Source organism: Silene latifolia, chromosome 6 (genome assembly GCF_048544455.1).
Source record: "Silene latifolia isolate original U9 population chromosome 6, ASM4854445v1, whole genome shotgun sequence".
In the NCBI taxonomy this organism is placed as follows: domain Eukaryota; kingdom Viridiplantae; phylum Streptophyta; class Magnoliopsida; order Caryophyllales; family Caryophyllaceae; genus Silene; species Silene latifolia.
The window spans coordinates 17,652,871-17,673,439 of record NC_133531.1 but is presented as its reverse complement, the minus strand read 5'-3'; the positions used below and the strand labels follow the sequence as shown (position 1 = coordinate 17,673,439).

The following is a 20,569-nucleotide window of genomic DNA, read 5'->3' as shown; positions in this document are numbered from 1 at the left end:
TGATTGGAGTGCAAATCTGAAAACAAGACAAGATGAAATGAAAAGAAGAACATACAGATGAAAATAGGTTTCACAAAACATAATAACACCAAACCAAAACTTACTAATTGAATCAAGAAACATCAATATTTTCCGACAACCCGGGGGAACTAACACCGTCATTGGAGTATGGAACAAATAAACGAACAGGAGAATCCGGTGATTTCAACTTCTCATTCTTGTTTAGGATCTCACACCAAATATTTACGACTTCGAACATACTCGATCACCTTCGGGTATAGTCCTCAACATGCTCCTTGTCAATCTCTCGAGTGTTACTTTGAAAAAGAATATCACCGCACTCAACAATCAAAACAATCGATTCGCAAAACAAGCCGTCGATTCGCAAAAACACCTATTGGATTCACAATATAAGCCCTACGATTTATAAATTGTCTGATTCACAAAATGAGACCTGAGATTTACAAAACAAGGTCATAGTCAAATACCTTTGTTCTACTGTTGAGCAAAGCCCGAAATCCAACAGTATTTTCTCATCCCTACTAAAAGCAGTAACAACACTGATGTTTCTTTGGAGATACGGAGATCGATAGGCAGCAGCTGGAATTATCTCTCTTCTAGAACGCACAATAGCAGGAGTATTGACATCAACATTATTGACATCAACATTAGTGACATCAACATGATCAGAAACTGATGGTACCGATAATGTAGGAAATCTGGTTCCCTCATCCTCTTCCCTCTGACACTGAACTATTCTTTCCTCACCTTGTATGCTTTCCTCACCTGGTCCCTCTTCGTCTGCTTTCTGGCACGGACCGGTGGTTTCATCACCTGACAAACGGTTTCCATGACGACGACGACTGTACAGGTGAGTGACCAATGGTTTTTCAGGCAATTGATCAGATTCTTCCACACACAGTTTCGGAGATGGTGGACGGACGACTGGAATCATTGGAGTATCAGGTAAATCAATAACAATTGGGGGTTCGGCTAGTTCGACAACTGGTGTTGGTGTTGGTGTTGGCTGGGACTGAGGATCAATAGACCTGTCTTCTTCAGAAGACAAAAAATGATCGTCGTCTGCTAGCAGCCTCCACCGTGGGCAATCTGATGGGGTTGGCAATCTTGGTTTACGACGTTTCCGAATGGGTTTGCTTGTCACTTTGGGATCTGGTGCACGAATCGGTACAAAAGTGTCATCCATAATTTCCAATGCCGCACGTAAATCAGCGTCGGACCATCCACCCATCCTGTCCACATCGTCATTAACAACGTGATCATTCTCCACAACATTCGCTCCCATGGATAACGTGTTTCCAACGATATTATTGACCACGTTGTCCAAATTCAGTTCACCATCCTCATCCTTCTTAGCATCCTCATTATTACCAATCTCTGTATTTTCCTCCTTATTCCCATCATCGGCATTTTCTTCATCCCCAACATTCTCATCAAACTCATCCTGTTGGGATGAAATATACCCGTCCGCAATACCATTAACGGCTGCCACCATAGTAGAGACCGCTGCTGAGGAAGGTAGCTTGTTCGTAGCTTGAATAGCAAGAGATCTGTACTTAGCGAAAGCTGCAGCCGCTACCTTTGCGGCGTCAGCAAGTTTGTGAACAATATCACACTTACTGTCACTAAGGCCATCAGTTTCCTTGTCACCGCAATGTGGAATGTCAGACCCTATATCTGGTATGCCTTCTTCAATGGTTGATTTGACCGAACATGCTCAAGCTTTGTGACCGGTGGGCCGAGGTGCGGGTGCGAGTGTGTGGTAGCTCATGACAAGGGGAGGCTCCACAGAACCTTGACCGAAACCTTTTTTTGCCTTCAACTCCAGTTTAATTCTTTTTGCAATTTTTTCCTTCGTCCAATTACAACAAGTTGGAAACTTTCTTACGACCAATCTTGATTTGTAGACGAAACGGTCCAAGTAAATGTACACGAGCACCATAATGGGTCCACCAAAAAAATTATCTCCTTTCAAGCGTTTGACATCTCTCCACTCCTCCTTTTGCCAAGACTCAACTTGGTCAGCCAACTTCTGTTTGATGAAATTGCACCAATTGAATTCCGGAATCAGTGAAGTATCACCTAAACTTTTCAAAATCCTCAAACTTGCGCGATTCCCTTGCACACCACCCAACAGAGACGAGAATATGTAAACGATGAAATTTCGTTTAAAGTCATCTCCACCATCTTTCTGCATGGATAATTGGTTCAAGACGTGGTGATCATCGATATATTTGTGTGGATATTGCTTTCGGAAGTTTTCCAACGTAGCTAAATAAGCAGGGCACTTATCCACATGTGACGCTTCCTCAACAGGTCTTGAACCCATTGGAATGTTCATGCAAAGATGGATGTCCTCCTCTAATACAGGGAGTTTTTTGTCAAATAACCATCCCTTTGCTGGGTTGTAATTGGACACTAGCCAATAAGCAAGGTCCCCGGGAACCTTGTCTGTTTCAATCATTAACAGACCGCCAAAGCCCATGTCTTTTATAGATTGAATCTGCTGATCGCTCGGTGGATTTTCCGTATCTTTCAGAAAGTTGTACAACCCTTTTGGCGACATTCGAGTCCTCACTGTAGGCAGTCCCTCTGAACGCCTCTGTTTTTTTGCTGGCGCAGAAGCGCTTGCTTGCACAACCGCCTGTGATGGTCGCTTCATCTTGTAGCCTGTTTCACAATAATCATCTTTAGAGTCACAAACACAAAATAAGCTGAAAGGATACACAAAACATAAGAACTAAGATTTATATAGTCTATTTTGGGGGATATGACACGAGATTCAAGAAATAACTCTCCGCTTTCACGAAATAACCTCAAGGATTCTTTTCAATAAGGCATAAGAGTTATATAGTCCGAATGTGAGGAGTATACCCGAGATTCACAAAATAACACCCCGATTCACGAATAAACACCCCATTCATAAAATGTATATAGTCCGAATCCGGGGATAAGACCCGAGATGCACAAAATAAACTCCCGTTTTCACAAAATAAGCTATAGGATTCAAAAATAAGCTAACGGTAGGGGGCGGGTGTCCTAAAACGGGACGGGAAAGGGTTTAGGGTTGGATTAGGCGACCCGCTACCGCGGATCCGCCTAATCCAACCCTAAACCCTTTCCCTTGTACATAGTCATTCGACCAACAACAAGACCAAAAGACACCCTAGGAGGGGACGGGTGAACCCCTTTTGGGGGACGGGGTTAACAGTAGGGGGCCGGGTGTCCTAAAACGGGACGGGAAAGGGTTTAGGGTTGGGTTAGGCGGTTCGCTGCACGCGGAACCGCCTAACCCAACCCTAAACCCTTTCCCTTGTACATAGTCATTCGACCAACGACAAGACCAAAAGACACCCTAGGAGGGGACGGGTGAACCCTTTTTTGGGGGACGGGGTTAACAGTAGGGGGCCGGGTGTCCTAAAACGGGACGGGAAAGGGTTTAGGGTTGGGTTAGGCGGATCCGCTACCGCGGAACCGCCTAACCCAACCCTAAACCCTTTCCCTTGTACATAGTCATTCGACCAACGACAAGACCAAAAGACACCCTAGGAGAGGACGGGTGAACCCTTTTGGGGGACGGGGTTAACGATAGGGGGCCGGTGTCCTAAAACGGGACGGGAAAGGGTTTAGGGTTGGGTTAGGCGGATCCGCTACCGCGGAACCGCCTAACCCAACCCTAAACCCTTTCCCTTGTACATAGTCATTCGACCAACGACAAGACCAAAAGACACCCTAAGAGGGGACGGGTGAACCCCTTTTGGGGGACGGGGTTAATAGTAGGGGGCCGGGTGTCCTAAAACGGGACGGGAAAGGGTTTAGGGTTGGGTTAGGCGGATCCGCTACCGCGGAACCGCCTAACCCAACCCTAAACCCTTTCCCTTGTACATAGTCATTCGACCAACGACAAGACCAAAAGACACCCTAAGAGGGGACGGGTGAACCCTTTTTGGGGGACGGGTGTCCTAAAACGGGACGGGAAAGGGTTTAGGGTTGGGTTGGCGGATCCGCTACCGCGGAACCGCCTAACCCAACCCTAAACCCTTTCCCTTGTACATAGTCATTCGACCAACGACAAGACCAAAAGACACCCTAGGAGGGGACGGGTGAACCCTTTTGGGGGACGGGGTTAACGATGGGGGCCGGGTGTCCTAAAACGGGACGGGAAAGGGTTTAGGGTTGGGTTAGGCGGATCCGCTACCGCGGAACCGCCTAACCCAACCCTAAACCCTTTCCCTTGTACATAGTCATTCGACCAACGACAAGACCAAAAGACACCCTAGGAGAGGACGGGTGAACCCTTTTTGGGGGACGGGGTTAACAGTAGGGGCCGGAAATGTCAACGGGGCATGAAGTTATTATTGAAGTTATTATTGAAATTGTCATTCGAAGTTATTATGAAACAATAGGGAACGCAAGGATTCACAAAAAACAAAGAACACAAAGCAAACTTCATTAATAAAACGTAGTAGTCATACATTATATTTATAAACTATCGACAATAGAACACGGCAAACAAGATAGCAACGTTCAATGCCGAAAATCACAAAGATAGTATTTTAGGAAAAGGGATACAAATGTAGGCTATAGGTCCATAATAGAAGGTAAATCAATAGAACATGCATCTATACAATTGCGTAATAAGTTGACAGCAATAGCAATTGCAGTGGCTCGTTCAGTAGACATCACTGGAGGTAAAGAACGGAAGTTTTCATAAATTGTAGCGCGATCAATAGCATTCAGAAGGTTCATGACACTTGGATGGTTATATTGGTGAAAATGAAGGATGAATTTAGCTGACATATTATCAGTCAGCAAACATTTGCACGTTTGGAAGATTAGGTTAGCACCCCTATGAATAATTAGAATACCCTCCACATGGTTGATTTCAAGAGAAAGCCAATATGCAGCGGTTACACCGGGAGCATTGGGATGAATAAGAAATAACTGAGACCAATTCCGACACACAATAGCCATATTTGCCTTGTCTTCAAAGGCATCAAGTTTAGAAAATATATTATGCATAACTCCTTGAATATTGAAAACAGAATGTTGTGAGTGATAGCGAGGGGAAGACAATTTAACTTCTGCCAAATCAGCTTCCTTAAAAGACAAACTGATTGCATTTTGTTTTTGACAGACATAAGTCGCACGAAATGACGATTCGTCTTCTTCAAAAGCATTAACGACACACCCTTTGCACCAAGACTCCATAATTCACTAAAAAATAATAATAGGAACGCATAGTAGGTTAGTAACTAAATGAATAAGTTTCACAATGGCAGATCTAGGTTTCACAACAACTACTCCAAGATTCACAAAATCAAGTATAGGATTCACGTAATTATGAATCAACATTACAGCATCGAGAGACAGAACAGAATCTCACCAAGTGCATGCCAGCTAAATTATTATGAAAGTTGTATTCAAAGTTATTATGAAAGATATATGCTCGAGGATTGACAAAATAAAAGGAAAGTGAACTTCATTAATGGAACATAGTATTCATACATTATGTTGATACAACATCCGAAATAGAAAACTACTGATTACATATTTATACAAGGGTGCCTTAGCAAGTATACAAAAGTAAGATTAAACACTAACGGTGATAGACCTAAGTACACCGACCGACAACTAAACATAATAGGTTCATTTGAAATATAATTGAGTAGCTACATTCCCTATCACGCAAGGGTACAACTTTAAGTCCTACAACTGTGTTCACAAGGTATTACCGTCCTCATATTCAGCACGCTTAAGATAAATTCCTTGTGTTGTATTATAAGGGCATTGTAGGCAAGCTTTCTTTAGATGTACAAGAAAGCAAATATATCAAAGATGAAGATGAGGACGATGAAGATAATCGATCCCTCCAAAACAAGTCTTTCTCATGGCATATATGTTCTGCCATATCCCACCATTTGGTGTTGCTCATTTAGCCAGGAAACCGTCACAACTAGAAGGCCGGGCTAAATGAGCAACACAAATGTTGGGATATGGCAGAAAATATAGGTCGTGAGAAAGACTTGTTTGTAGGGATCGATCTTCATCGTTATCATCTTCATCTATGATACATATTCTTTCTACTAGTACATGGAAAGAAAGGTAACCTAAAATTCCGTTTTAATACAACCCAAGGAATTGTACAGATGATGAGCAGAGTTTGAGCATAGTAATACCTTAAGAACACATTTGTAAGACTCAAAAGTGTACCCTTGCGTAATAGGGAATTTATCTACTAAATTATATTTCAAATTACCAATATTAGTCCCTACAATCGAAAGTCTGTCCTAAGAAGATAGCATATCCATTTAATGAGCTCAAACTCTGCCTCTTCAAATATATCGATTACCCGACCCGTACACCAAGTGTCCATAGTTGGCAATGTATACGCAGATAGGAGCAATTGACCTAGGCATATAAATAACTAACACAGTTCAGACAAAAATAAATGAAAATAACTAAAACATAATAAGTAATACATTTCATACACATACACAAAATGTCATGTTTCGTATAAGTACATTCCAGATAAGTAGGATTAAAAGCCATATCAAAACAAGGCAAAGCATTCAGATGAAGTTTTACAAATGACCAACTATGGACAAAGTGGTCTATAGGTTTCGCAAGATAAGGTCTATGCTTCAGACAAACATTCACATAAACTCATCATAAAAAGATGACAATCATGAGGCAGGTTTAACTTCCTGCATTATAATGAGAATGATTCGCAAAATATTGCACCAGATTCACAAAATATTCCACCAGATTCACAAAAACGACTCTAAAATTCACAAAATTAACTCGGGTTTAACAACGACACATCAGTCCAATATTCACAATATCACCTCCAAGTTTCATGATGCACAAACACAAAGCTTAACTTCCCGCATTATAATGAGAATGATTCACAAAATATTCCACCAGATTCACAAAATATTCCACCAGATTCACAAAAACGACTCCAAAATTCACAAAATTAACTCAGGTTTAACAACAACACATCAGACCAATATTCACAAAATCACCTCCAAGTTTCATGATACACAAACACAGAACTATGTCGACATTGCAGAATCAACAGATCACCACAACAACAACAAAAAAGCACAATATTAACAAAAACGAAACATATTAAGCAATGAACAATGAGAAAAACCTAATAAACAAACGAAATGCATAAAAATCAAACGAAGTCGATTTAGTAAAGAAACGGAAAGGAACATACGAAGAAGAGGATAAATCTACTTCAATGGCGGAACAAATGTGACGGAGTTCGTGAATGGCGAAGACGGAGTGAAGTCAAGATGAGCAGACGGAAGAAGAGAGAAAATAAATGGCGGAAAAGTAATCAAGGAAGAGAGAAAATAAATGAGGGGAAGTGAGATTGTAAATGAGGGAAAGTGAGTTAGTTGGGAGTATATAGGGGACAGTGTCAACATCCGGTGCATCCGTAATAATTAGATCCAATGGTGAGTAAATGGTTCAAACTTACTTTACCCTAAGAAGGGTGCCTCACATGATTCAATCTCTCTCTCTCTCTCTATATATATATATATATATATATATATATATATATATATATATATATATATATAAAAAGCAAGTTGAAACGCTGTGGATGCGCCACGTGTCCCATACAGCCTTAATGACAAGCATTTATTACAACTAATCATTTAATATGAACATAATAAATGCAGTATAAATCTCAGTAAATATTAATTATAATTTAATAAATTTTATTATAAATTTACATTAAATAATTACGTTTATTTGATTCTAAATTTATTAAAAAAATATTTTAACAAAAATTCTAAATTGTAAATAAAAACGTTCATTGCGAAAAATGCTTTCAATCGAGTATAATTTTCATTATATTTATTAATAGTTTGAGAAAGTTATAAAACTTAGACCATCAAATTTATTAAGAAAAATATATTTGGAAGAGTCATTGTACTTATTAAAAACAAAACTTTAAAAAAACTACTAAGATATGGGATTTTGAGAGGTTTAAATACTGTGATAACGAGTATGTATGTACACAGTGATCACGAGTAAGTTTGAATAATTAAAAGAAAAGCAATGATTATTAAGTAAAATAATATTATATAGGGTTTTTCTACGTGGTATCCCGAGTTTCTTCGCATTCTACGTGGTACCCCTATATTTTTGAAAATATAAGTAGTATCCCTAAATTTAGTAAAATGTTCTAAAAGTACCCAATCTACTAAAAATCACGTTTTTAATATGTAAGATTTTGTGTAAAAAATATGTTTACAATTGAGTAGACGATATTTATGTTAATGACATGAAAAATCATTTCCAAAAAATCAATAAAAAATTTATAAATTAAACATTTTAAAAAGGCGGATTAGAGCATTTTGGGTATTTTAAAATGTTTTTATCATGTTTAGGGGTACCACTGATATTTTTGAAAAGCGAGGGGTGTCACGTAGAATTCGTATAAATACAAGGGTATCATGTAGAAAAACCCTATTATATAAACAACATGAAAAAGTAGAATACACATTACATTTTCCTTTAATATCTTCAGTTAAGTATGTATACGTCAAGAATAAAACATTGATTATGACTAACTAGATATTACTTTTAGTTAAATATTTTATATGTTATCTTATAAAAATTATATTTGAGAAAGTTCAACCTATTTTATTTATGGTAAATTCTTAAACATCACTATATATAGTTGTTAAAAAAAGAAAAGCTGCAAATTTCTTTTAGATATGTTTAACACATAGCACATGTAACACACAATTAAAACATTTGAATAAGTTTAGTTTGAGCCCTATATGTTTGATACATAAATATCAAACGTTATACATACAAAATTAAAAATTACATAAAATTATATTCACATCATTTTGAACAAATATTTTAACTGATTTGGAACATAACGTATCGTGAAATGATATAATTTGATAACATAATGTTGATTGTTGCATTATTCGAATAACTTTTATTTTAATTAATGTGATATTTGATTAGTTACAATTTTTTTTTTTGCAAAGCGTTGATCATGCGTAATTAACTATAACTTATTAGTTTTAATTAAAAAATATGTATTTTATTTTAAACATAGGTAAAAATATTAAAACAGGTAAAAATATTAAAGGTCATATATAAATTATATTATTTTTCTTCAATTATAAAAATAAAATTTTAAAACAGGCCGCGCGAAGCGCGGGATACTACCTAGTTATACCATAAAACCGTGTATAATGTGTAATCAAATAAAAAGTTACCAGTGCGCACCGAAGGTAGCGGCTGCGGGTTCCATCGTTACCAAAAAAAAAAAAAAAAAAAAATAAATAAAAAGTGACCAGTTTTTTTAACATAAAAAATAGTCCTTTTTTCCGCACCCTATAAATACTACCTTTTCAATTTCATAAACAATATTGTACGAAAAAAATTCATAAAGAAACCCTACTGTCCAAAGATAAAACCTTACACAAGTCAGTAAAACTAGGGTTTTATTTCATCAGTTTATTAATCCCGGGTGAGAAATCCCTCTTTCAATTGCTCCATCATCTATCAACCGGAGAAAAATAATGAAGAGCAAGCAATCATCTTCAAATGAATACATACCCCCTAAAGTGTTTACTCAAATCCTCGTAAATTTGCCGGTTAAAAGCCTATTAAGATTCAGGTGCGTATGCAAATCTTGGCGCTCCATTCTCGATGATCCTAATTTCGTTGACATGCATATTCAATTTTACAACCACCAAAAGAAGATTAATTCGGATAAAATATTATCCCTCGAGGGTTTGGGACTCTATGGACGAGGTGGATGCTTGTTGACACTTCGTAAGGCCGACACTCTTTGTAAAACCGGCCAAATTTTCAAGAGCCCTGATAGCTATTATCTTCACGGAAGTTGTAATTCTTTACTTTTAATAAGCCGCCCTCAAAACTTCTTGTATGAAGGAATGAGATTGTATAACCCTAGTATTAGAAAATCCTTGCTACTTCCCCGTTGTCCTCTTTTACCACGTTACGAATGCCATACTACATATGTAATTGGATTCGTACCTCGCACTAAGGATTTTAAAGTCATTGCAATCTCATTAAAGCGTCCAGGTGTAGTCATTCCAGAGATGCGTCTTGCAGTTTACACACTTTGTGATCAAAGATGGGTTGTTAGAGATAACGGCTTCAACTTTGATTGTTTGTCCAATACACATTCGTTTGGGCCCTATTATTTCTCTGAAGGCGCAACTCACTGGCTTGGAAAAGATCCATGTGAGAATAGTAGTAATCGAGATTGGAAACCGACTCATCTTGTTTCCCTTGATTTTGATACGGAAAGTTTCACCTTTTTGAAACTGCCACATGCCTCGCCTGAAGCACAAAGGCGTCTGTTTCTTCTTGGGGAGTCAATAGCGTTTTTCTGCATTTCTCCTGTTAGTCTCAAAATATGGGTGCTGAAACAGGAGAGTGGTATGAGAGAGTGGACTCCATGGTTTGCAGGTCCTTCGAGTAGCGATGGATTTAATATGTTCTTTCATTGGGGCTGTAGAACAAGGCTATTGTATTATAAAGGTGATGGTGGGCATGGTGGCACTCTTGTTTATGGGAACAAATCCTATAATATTGCTACTTGCGAAGTGCAGTCAATTGCAAAATCTAGCTTTTATGTAGAACTGGAAACATATTCGGAGAGCTTGATTTTGTGCAAAGGATACAAAGTCGAGGATATTGCTTCTTCCCCTTTTTGCTTGGATAAATAAACGGCCTAAATACAAATTTATGATATCGAAAAGACTGAGTGTGGGTATCGCGTACGAATTAGTTTGGGAAGACCCTCCGCTCCTAAATAAAGAATAAGTCCATCTCTACTTACTGCTCTTGGCATATGAGTGAATCGTGATAGACTAAAAAAACTAGGACATTACAAGGAAGATATGGTGAGTTGGTGAGGGATGCTTAGATTAACATCAATAAAAAGCTAGTTTGTTTTAAGTTGAAGTATAGACTTACTTTGATTGACAATGAAAGGTGTAGAACTTTAGTTATATGATATGTCAATTGCTTCTCTTCGTCTCGCTCTGCTTTTGAGTGCCATTTTGGTGCAGACTTGTAGCTCTTTGGCTTCAATACTCTCCATCCTGTTGCTTTTGTTCACAACTGCCTGGAGTTTGTTATATAGCTTCTGTTGGCTTATTATACTCGTAATTATTTAGCGCTGCTTTCTCTCTTTTAATAGCACATACGCCGGTGGGTAGTCCATCATTAACTTCCGTGCATTCCATCGGCGAGGCAAGGACATCCGCTTATCTTGGATAGAGTAGACTTAGAAGTTCATTCTAACACAAGTACACAGTAGAGAATAATCATATTTTTTGAGTTTTATAATTTCAGTCATTCTAAATTTCTAGCCTAATTTACAAACAAATATGAAGACAGTTAAATGTTGGAAAGTAATTTAACTCAATGTACCTGATGAAAAGAGCTCATTACCATTGCAAGTTACGATGTGCGAGTGTCCATGTTTGATGACGATGATGGTTTTTTTTTTTTTTTTTGCTTCCTCTTTGCGTTCGCCTTAGAATTTCAGACACGAATTTAATCAATCATCAAGATTAATACGGAGTAAGTTCTAAAATAGGTTAGTTAAGACTCCAAGCTAAGTTAGACCTACAGTTCTAGCCCAACTTGGATTTTCTTTTCCTTATCCCATAAGTAATACAAATTCCAACATTATTATAATCAATATATATAACTAAAGGAGGCTTTTTTTTTTCTAATTATACTATTAGCATTAGAATTAGGAGATAATTAATTATTTTACAATTTTCCTATTAGAAATAGGAAATAAATTAACAATTTATTAAGGCTTTTTTTTCCTAATTATACTATTAGAATTAGGAGATAATACTTATTTAAAATTTTTCTATTATAATTAGGAATATGATTTTCCAATTAGAAATGAGAATTAATTAATTATCTTACAACTTTATTATTAGAAAGAGGAAATAAATTAATTATCTACAATATATTAATATTAAAAAATTATTCATGAGTATTTGTTCACTTTTTATTAAATTAGAAGGAAAAAAACCTTTGATATATTTATAATATCCAATTTTATGACAATTTCCTAATAAAAAAATGAGGTATTATGAGGCTAAAAGGCCCCAGGCCAAACTGGGTTGTGACAAATGTGCATGCATAATATGTACTACATGGAATTTACTCATGTGAAGAGTAAAATGAACGCTGAAATATGCCCCCTACGTCTTTTGTTATTGCTAATGTCATATTTAATTATACATAATATGAAATTTATTTTTCAAATGTCATATGTATTTCTCCTACTAATTTTAAAGTTATTTCTCTCACAATACACTTCAACTTCTATTGATAATTTATTATTATATTATTTACATTCATTTGTCATTATATAAAAGTTTATTAATCAAAATTTAAATAAGATAGTCACAAATTATTGATAAGTACAAACTTTGATATCTATTGTTCAAGGAGTATTAAAAGATAAAGAAAGTTGCTGCTAATTTGCGAATCGAAATATCATATTATGATAAATGAGTAAATGTTTTAAAAAAAATTATTGTGCGATTGTTTTACAATTTAAAGTAAAAATGGTACCACGAGTAATAAAATAAATTTGAATGAGACTTGAAGGTAAATTAGATACACTTATTATAGAAATATGTATAAGGTTAAGATTCAATTCAAGCAACGATCAACATTAAAAAAAAATTCATGAAAAACACATAAAAGGGTAAGAGTAGTCTTTCCCTGACATAGTAAAGACCGTCTCTCTCAAGCTTTTTTTCTGACAAATTTACATGCATAAAAAACGGTACTATTCAATTATATGGAGCAAACTAATTATTGTTGATGATTTTTTTTTTATGTCAGTTGATCACATCATCATTATAATTTAAGGAGAGATACGAATTGGGGAAGGGTAAGACATATTCGTCATGTATAATACGATGCTTTAACCACCTTTAGGCAAAAATATAAAAATAAATGAAAATATTTAAACCTAAAATGGGGTCACGTACTTGTCAACTCTTCTATAGTTCTCTACCGCATTAATATTCTCATGAAGTTTATGACATTTATTTCATATTAATAAAAAAAAATGATTATACTGCTTCGTACAATTTGTGATTTATAACTTTTAACTAGCTCTTGCTTAAAATTATATATTTTAAGTGAAGAATATTAATTATAAATATGATAAAGATAAAGTTTGATCTTTAATTTTCTCAGAGATAAAAAAAACTCAATTTTTATTTTCTTATAATATACTAATTAAAGGTCATAATGTAAAACAGGAAATTACACTACAATCTACTATTTCAATATGTCGATGATCAACACTCAAAATAGCACATTTGTTATTTAAATAGTGTAAAAACTCTCAAAATTCTAAAAAAAATGTTCACAATCTGTCGTTATCAAACAAAACCTAAGTTTCTGCATATTTTTTTTGTCATGTTCAACTTAATCTTTACGGGATGTAAAAATGATGAAGTTCGAAAAGTAGCGGTTAGTTTTCTGTTAGTTAAATAGACTTTTCAAGAGAGAGATGAAAGCTTTGCATTTTAGACCGTTTTATGTGTGAACCGAAGGGATTAAGTATTGGGCTAAAGGTTGTTTTGAGTGGGAATGTGGTTGATTGCGACGAGTTGGTTGACTAAAGTTTTTCCTTACTAGATCTAGAAAGGGGATAACAATTATGAGATAATGAAATTTGAAGAAAAAAGGACAATAAAAATGAGATGGAGGTATCAAGATTTATTTATGCAAAATGAAATAAATAGCAAAGTTCGTGTATATATAAAATATTCAAACTTATTCAGTTTACAAACATAGTACCCAAACACTTTGTTTGAGTATTTGGAATGGAGGTAGGGGAGGGGACGAGAAAAAGACTAAGAAGGGAAAGGGAGGGAGATAAGAGGGAAGATTGCTTTTTAAACTTTTCTTTGTTGAAGGAGAAATAAATTATCTTCGATAAGGGAGACAAGGATCCATATCATCTGGAGTAAATATTTGTGTTTCATGGAGGTGAATGTAATTTATGACTTATTAGATGTAAACGTTGCAGAAAGGTAGTGATAGTGGTTGTGGATTGGAGGTTGTTTCAAGTAGTAAGAACTAATCACAGTGACTGATGTTTTATTTTGCGGGTAAATTAGTGGGGTGGAAGGAGGGTGCATTTGTGGAGGGTGATGAGTTTAACGAGGATAGTGATAATAAATAAGGTTATTTATCAGCAAAATATCGCTTGCATTAAAACATATAGGTAACATGAATAATAACAAGAAACCTCAAAAGATCATACTGATAAACTTAATCTTGACCCCATCAATCCAAGTTAAAGTAAAATCTTAATTCTAACAACATTGTCGAGAGCAAGGGTTAGTTTCCATTGGATTGTGGATTTTTCTAGAAGTAGGGGTTTAGTTTTTCACTTGGTTGGATAAATTTGAGAGAAGTTTCGAAGACAAGGATCGATCTTTCAAGGGATGAGATTGTTTTAGATCATGTGTGTGAATAAGGAAGAAAAAAAATAGAGGTCTGCATGAAAGATTTTGTTTCAAATGAGAAGATGGGGGGCAAGACTATTGTTATAAGGGGGCGTCATAAGCAGCCCCAGCCATGTATTATTGCGTTGTAATTTGGTTCACATTCAAAGGTACGTCTAAAGATTGACCGGGAGATATAACATTTATCTACCTGTAAATATTTTTACGTAACTACCATTTGACCCAACAATGATTAAATTATGGTTGTTATTCTAAAGAAGGAGATTTGTTGCATCATTGAGTTGATTATGCAAAGTAGATATTATTGTTTTTCTTGACCAATTGAAAAACAAACATGTATTAATGAACAAAGTCTAAAAAATCTCAGTCCTAAGTATCATATATATAAACTTCATATTGGTTTTATTTTCTTAAAAAAACAACATTGCAAGGGTTAGTTTCCATTTGATGATGGATTTTTCTAGAAGTAGAGGTTTAGTTTTTCACTTGGTTGGATAAATTTGAGATAAGTTTCGGAGACAAGGATCGATCTTTCAAGGGATGAGATTGTTTTAGATCACGTGTGTGAATAGGGAAGAAAAATAGGGGTCTGCGTGAAAGATTTTGTTTCAAATTAGAAGATGGGGGCCAAGACTATTACTATAGGTGGGGTTCATAAGCAGCCCTAGCCATGTACTATTGCGTCGGAATTTGATTCACATTCAAATGTACTTCTATAGTTTGACTTGGAGATATAACATTCTAACTACCTCTAAATGTTTTTTACATAATTATGTACTATTGCGTTGGAATTTGGTTCACATTCAAACGTACTTCTATAGTTTGACCGGGAGATATAACATTCTAACTACGTAATTATAATTTGATCCAGAAATGATTAAATTATGGTTGTTATTCAAAAGAAGGAGATTTGTTGCATCATTGAGTTGATTATGCAGAGTTGATATTATTGTTTTTCTTGACCAATTGAAAAACAAATAGGTATTAATGAACAAACTTTAAAAACTATCAATCCAATTATCATATATATAAATTTCATATTGGTTTTATTTTACTAAAAAAAAAGTATTTTATTAATCAAACACTCTTTTATTCTTATGTCAATATTATGTTAACGGGAATTATTTGTTGGTCATGCGGCATACTTAAAATCTTAGACATGAACGATGTACTATATGTCTATATTCCATTTTATTGTGAAATTTATCACACATTATTTTAATATCCGTGCAACGCACGGGCAAGAAAACTAGTAATGAATTATTTTGTTAGGCACGGCTGTTTTCATAATAACGCCCAAATTTAGCACAAATTCTTTTGTAAGGACGTTTTATATATTCGCACTATTTTTAGAAACCGCAAGTGATTTGGCTCAAAATATTGGATGATTATGTTCTTCAGGCAGGGGCGGATTTGGGCCTAGGCTACTCGGGCTAAAGCCCGAGATACTTTCCAGAAAAAAAAAAAAAAAAAAAAAATTAAAATTATATCTGAAAAGAGAAACACGCTAACTACCACACAACCACAAGACTAAATGTCTAAACCCCAATAGAAGACAACCAGACAACCACACAACTTACCTTCACCGATCGGCGATCACCAGACACCAAGTCTATTTGACGGCGCCGGCACCAAGTCCGGTGGACCTCCTCGCATCCAGCCACCACTGCCCGTACCAAGTCCGGTAATTTTGTACTCCAACCCTTTGTTCTTTTTTATTGTATTTCAATTTTCAATTATAATTTATACTTCTCTTGATTTTCTAGTTGTCGATTGTAGATTTTCAATAATCAAATTGGACATAAAATCACATGATTTATTGGTTTTATATATTGAATTTGAAACTTGAAAGGTTGAATTGTTGAAATCATGAGATGAAAATTGAAAAACGAATTGCAGCTTTAATCGAGGCGTGATAGGCATAGCCGATACCTGAGTTGAATACTTGAATACTTGAATCTCTGCTTGGTTCAATAGTTGAATACTGAATTGATTGTAGATTTTCAATAGTTGAAGTGAGACCTCATTTGCAGAGTTTGTGGCAATTGTGTGATTATGAGTACTTGTTGGGACAGTTTGATTCGGAGAATGATCGGTCATTGATCGAGTTGAGAATTGAGAGTAGATATTGTCTAATTGTTGGGTATTTTGGTTAATGCTTGTGCAAGATAAAGGGTTTAAGAAGAATGTTCTTGGTATAGTATCATACCTTCCAAAAAGCATGCTTTTGATGTTTTGCAGGGTTTTTTGAATGAATTTTTTGGTTTTTTGGATGGATTTCTTGAACAACATTTCTACTTGTTTCTCTCTACTTGTCTTGGTTTTTGACAGAAAAAAAATGGGGAAGTAAGTCATGCTGTTGAATACTGATTACTGAATTGATAGCCTTCATATTTGTCGAGCGTTGATTATCGTCAATTAATATCGTATATTATCGTCATATAGTTGATTACTTCTGAGTTCATCAATTATTAAGGGTTGAACAATGGAGTAATTGATTAGTTCATCAATTATTAAAAGTTTAGCCTTCATGGCTTCATACCTGGAGTAATTGAGTAATATTAATAATTTCGTAACTTGATATAGGTATATGAAATATAATGGCAGATACTCAGAATCCCAAACGATACAAAACCTTATTCTCGTGCTGGTATAAAAATGGTACTTCACCAATTGACAAGGACAAAAATGAGCAATGTAAAGGTGCTGAGATAAGAGTTGAACAAGTTGGGGCTGAGATACAAGATGAAGGGCTCGATATGGGAGAAATGCAAGACGAAGGGGATGACATAGATGAAGGGGAACATGCTGACATAATAAATGAGCAAGATGAAGGGGCTGACATAGGAAATGAGCAAGATGAAAGGGCAGATGGCGAAATTGATCAAGAAAGGGTTCAGGAATACGATATCACATCACTTGAACGGGATCCTGGAATACGTCCTCCTATAGGTACATATCCTTTGAATGAGCGTGATAATGTTCGTAGAGCTTATGTGGCATATGGTCCTAATCAACCATATTTGGCGGAATATCCAAGTACTAAGGATGGAATTCAAGGGCGAAAATTTTGTCGCAGGTGGTTTAAAGAGTGGAATTGGCTTGAGTATTCACTTAAGGAAGATAAAGCATATTGTTTCCCTTGTTTCTTATTTGATAATTACCCATCTCGACATCCATCTTTTACTGAAGTTGGATTTAATGGTTGGAAGAATGTGATGTCTAAACACTCAGGCGTCTTATTTCATGTAGGAGGCGTGATGTCAATACACAACGCCAATGTACGCAAGTGGGAAAACCTGAGAAATCCTTCTAGACATATAGAGAGAGTGATTAGCAGACTATCCTCACAAGAAATAGCAAGAAACCGACTTCGTCTTGTTGCTACTATTGAGGTTGTAAGGTTGTTGGCACGTCAAGGATGTTCTTTTAGAGGTCATGATGAATCGGTTACTTCTCTCAATGGTGGAAATTTTGATGCAGTATTGGATGCTTTCAGAGGCTTGAATAATGAGATTAAAATAGCAACGCATTTGGTCCAGAAATGCCAAGTATACTTGTCCAACGATTCAAAAGAAAATTGCCAATATTCTTGCCAACAAAGTTCGAGCTATGATTCGTGATGAAATAGGAGATGCTAAATTTGCAATTCTTGTTGATGAAGCTCTTGACGTGTCAAATAAGGAGCAGATGGCAATAATTCTCCGGTTTGTTGATCGTGGAGGATTACTTAGAGAACGATTTTTTAAGGTTGTTAAGGTTACTGATACTTGTTCTCAAACTCTAATGAATGAAATAGTAAAGGCTTTTACTCAATATAACCTTCAATTAGAAAATATACGAGGCCAAGGATATGATGGTGCAAATAATATGCGTGGTCAATTTAATGGCTTGCAAGCTTTGTTTCAAAGAGAATGTCCATATGCGTATTATGTGCAATGTTTTGCTCATCGGTTACAATTGTCTTTAATTGTTTGTGGGCTAAAGGCGTGCCTGAATTGTGGCAATTTTTTTCTACTCTCACTATGATTGTGAACTTTGTCATTTCTTCCGCTAAAAGACATTCTATGTTAAAAGCTCTTCGAGAAGAAGAAATCTCGGAATTAGTGGCTGCTGGTACTCTTAAGACGGGGTCGGGAAAAAATCAAGCAACCACTTTGCAAAGGGCAGGAGCTACTCGTTGGGGTTCACATTTACGCTCTATTTCAAGTCTTATTAAGTTGTTTACCGCTACCCGATCAACTATTGATGATTTGTATTTGAATGGAACAGACAAAGTGCGAGGAGAAGCTAAGGCGGTCGGTAAGGCTCTGACAAAATTTGATTTTGTGTTTTGTTTACTTATGATGCATGATATCATGAAAACTACCGATTTTTTATGTCAAGCACTGCAAAGAAAAGACACTGATATATTGAATGCGCTACACTCTCTTGTGATTACGAAAGAGAAACTTAAAGATATGAGAGAAAATGGTCGGATAGCTTATTGGGAAGGTTAAAGCATTTTGTTCTCGAGCATGATATTTGTATGCCGGATATGTCGGCTCCTTACAAGAAAAGGATGAGAAGTCAGTGAAAAGGATATAACAAATGAACATTATTATCGTTTTGACATACTTAATGCTTTGTGATAGACTTTCGGTGGAAGAACTTGATACCGTTTACGGATAGTTCTAAGGAGATTCTGACTCTTGGCGCTTCATTTGATCCACGTCACAATTTCCGAGCATTCAAAAGTGAAAATGTGTGCAAACTCGCTCTGAAATATTATCCTTCAGACTTTTCATCAAATGACATGCGTGCTCTAGATCTAGAGTGTGGGTTATTTGTAGCGGATATTCAAAAAGATCCAAGATTTGAAAATACGACTTCAGTATCAGATTTGTGTCGACGATGGTTGAGTTTGATAAAAGTTGGCTTTATCCTATGATTTATTGATTGATTTGTCTTCTCTTGACTCTTCCTGTTTCAACCGCAACAACGGAGAGAGCATTTTCAAGTATGGACATCATCAAAAACAAACTACGAAATAAGATGAATGATGAATTTCTCGATGATTTAATGGTTCTTTATATTGAGAGGACATTTGCAGGAACTATCAACAATGATGACGTAATTGCTGAATTTGAGCTTAGTGGAACCCGTAGGGTAAAGTTTAGTTAGTTGTGTAATTTACATGGCGTAAGGCGTGTGTGCCCCGTGTATTTTTTTGGACGCTAATATATAAGAGTAGTTCAAAGTTTTATATAAAACGTCAAATATTTATTATTTTAATTTTAGCCCCAGGTACTTGCGATTCCTGGATCCGCCCCTGTCTTCAGGCGAGATTGCTGAAGCTGTACAGACGTGCAAGGCAAAACCCCTTGCCACTCAAGAGTTATCTGTTTCTTTTCTTCTCGCTGTGCAGTCGATTTGGATTTGGATTTTTATTTAATTTCTTCTTGTCTAGTTTTGGGTAGATTGAAAATTTAACCATCAAAACGCCGCATTATGATTAAAATTTATTTCTTTGCCATTCTAGACACGACAAACAATTCACTACAGGTAGATGTCAAGCATACAAGATTCTACCACACCACGATCCTGTCGTTGTAACAAGAGGAAACTCATCGTTTTTATTAACTGATGTCAAGCATAAAACAAATTCACTAGAAGAGGCAGCCCCTTACGTCACAATTCACGGAGCCTTTGAGGGATGTGGTCCTGTTGTTGTAAAGAACATCAAAATTCCCAAAACTAGTCGTTCAATCAAAAAACAATCAAATTTCAAAAGACGAAGATAGCTCATTCAACTCTGCGTACAGAGAAATTTACTCACATCAAGACGAAGATCATCAAGAAGCTTTGCAATGTAATCAATTACGGAGATCAAAGTTATTTTGCAAATCACACCCACAATTTCTAACTAAACAAATAACAATAAAAAAACTCTGTAACTTCAAATACTTAATTGTTCAAAAATTTAAAAAATGAAAGAAGTAACTAAATTACAGCCAATTCTT

At 35.9% G+C, this 20,569-nt stretch overlaps 3 protein-coding genes across 3 annotated transcripts; all 3 read left to right on the top strand.

The window, feature by feature from the left end:
- Positions 1–9,590: 9,590 nt before the first annotated feature.
- Positions 9,591–10,769, top strand: LOC141587663 (F-box/kelch-repeat protein At3g23880-like). Its single transcript, XM_074409137.1, has one exon. The coding sequence runs from the start codon at positions 9,591–9,593 to the stop codon at positions 10,767–10,769; it is 1,179 nt and encodes a 392-aa protein (XP_074265238.1).
- A 5,288-nt stretch (positions 10,770–16,057) lies between these two features.
- LOC141587662 (uncharacterized) lies at positions 16,058–18,190 on the top strand. Its single transcript, XM_074409136.1, has 2 exons — positions 16,058–16,251; positions 17,154–18,190. Exon 2 carries the CDS (start codon positions 17,168–17,170, stop codon positions 18,188–18,190), a length of 1,023 nt encoding a protein of 340 aa, XP_074265237.1. The 5' UTR covers positions 16,058–16,251; positions 17,154–17,167.
- A 67-nt stretch (positions 18,191–18,257) lies between these two features.
- Positions 18,258–19,497, top strand: LOC141587660 (uncharacterized). Its single transcript, XM_074409135.1, has 3 exons — positions 18,258–18,520; positions 18,628–19,061; positions 19,202–19,497. Exons 1-3 carry the CDS (start codon positions 18,258–18,260, stop codon positions 19,495–19,497), a joined length of 993 nt encoding a protein of 330 aa, XP_074265236.1.
- Positions 19,498–20,569: the final 1,072 nt, after the last annotated feature.

What these genes read in the sequence shown, in the direction of transcription:
- LOC141587660 (XM_074409135.1), top strand. Translation starts at nt 18,258, where the DNA reads ATGGCAATAATTCTCCGGTTTGTTGATCGTGGAGGATTACTTAGAGAA. An exon ending in GTGCAATGTTTTGCTCATCG is followed by an intron (nt 18,521 to 18,627) that starts GTTACAATTGTC and finishes TTCCGCTAAAAG; the next exon opens with ACATTCTATGTTAAAAGCTC. An exon ending in TCGGATAGCTTATTGGGAAG is followed by an intron (nt 19,062 to 19,201) that starts GTTAAAGCATTT and finishes GCTTTGTGATAG; the next exon opens with ACTTTCGGTGGAAGAACTTG.
- LOC141587662 (XM_074409136.1), top strand. Translation starts at nt 17,168, where the DNA reads ATGGCAGATACTCAGAATCCCAAACGATACAAAACCTTATTCTCGTGC.
- LOC141587663 (XM_074409137.1), top strand. Translation starts at nt 9,591, where the DNA reads ATGAAGAGCAAGCAATCATCTTCAAATGAATACATACCCCCTAAAGTG.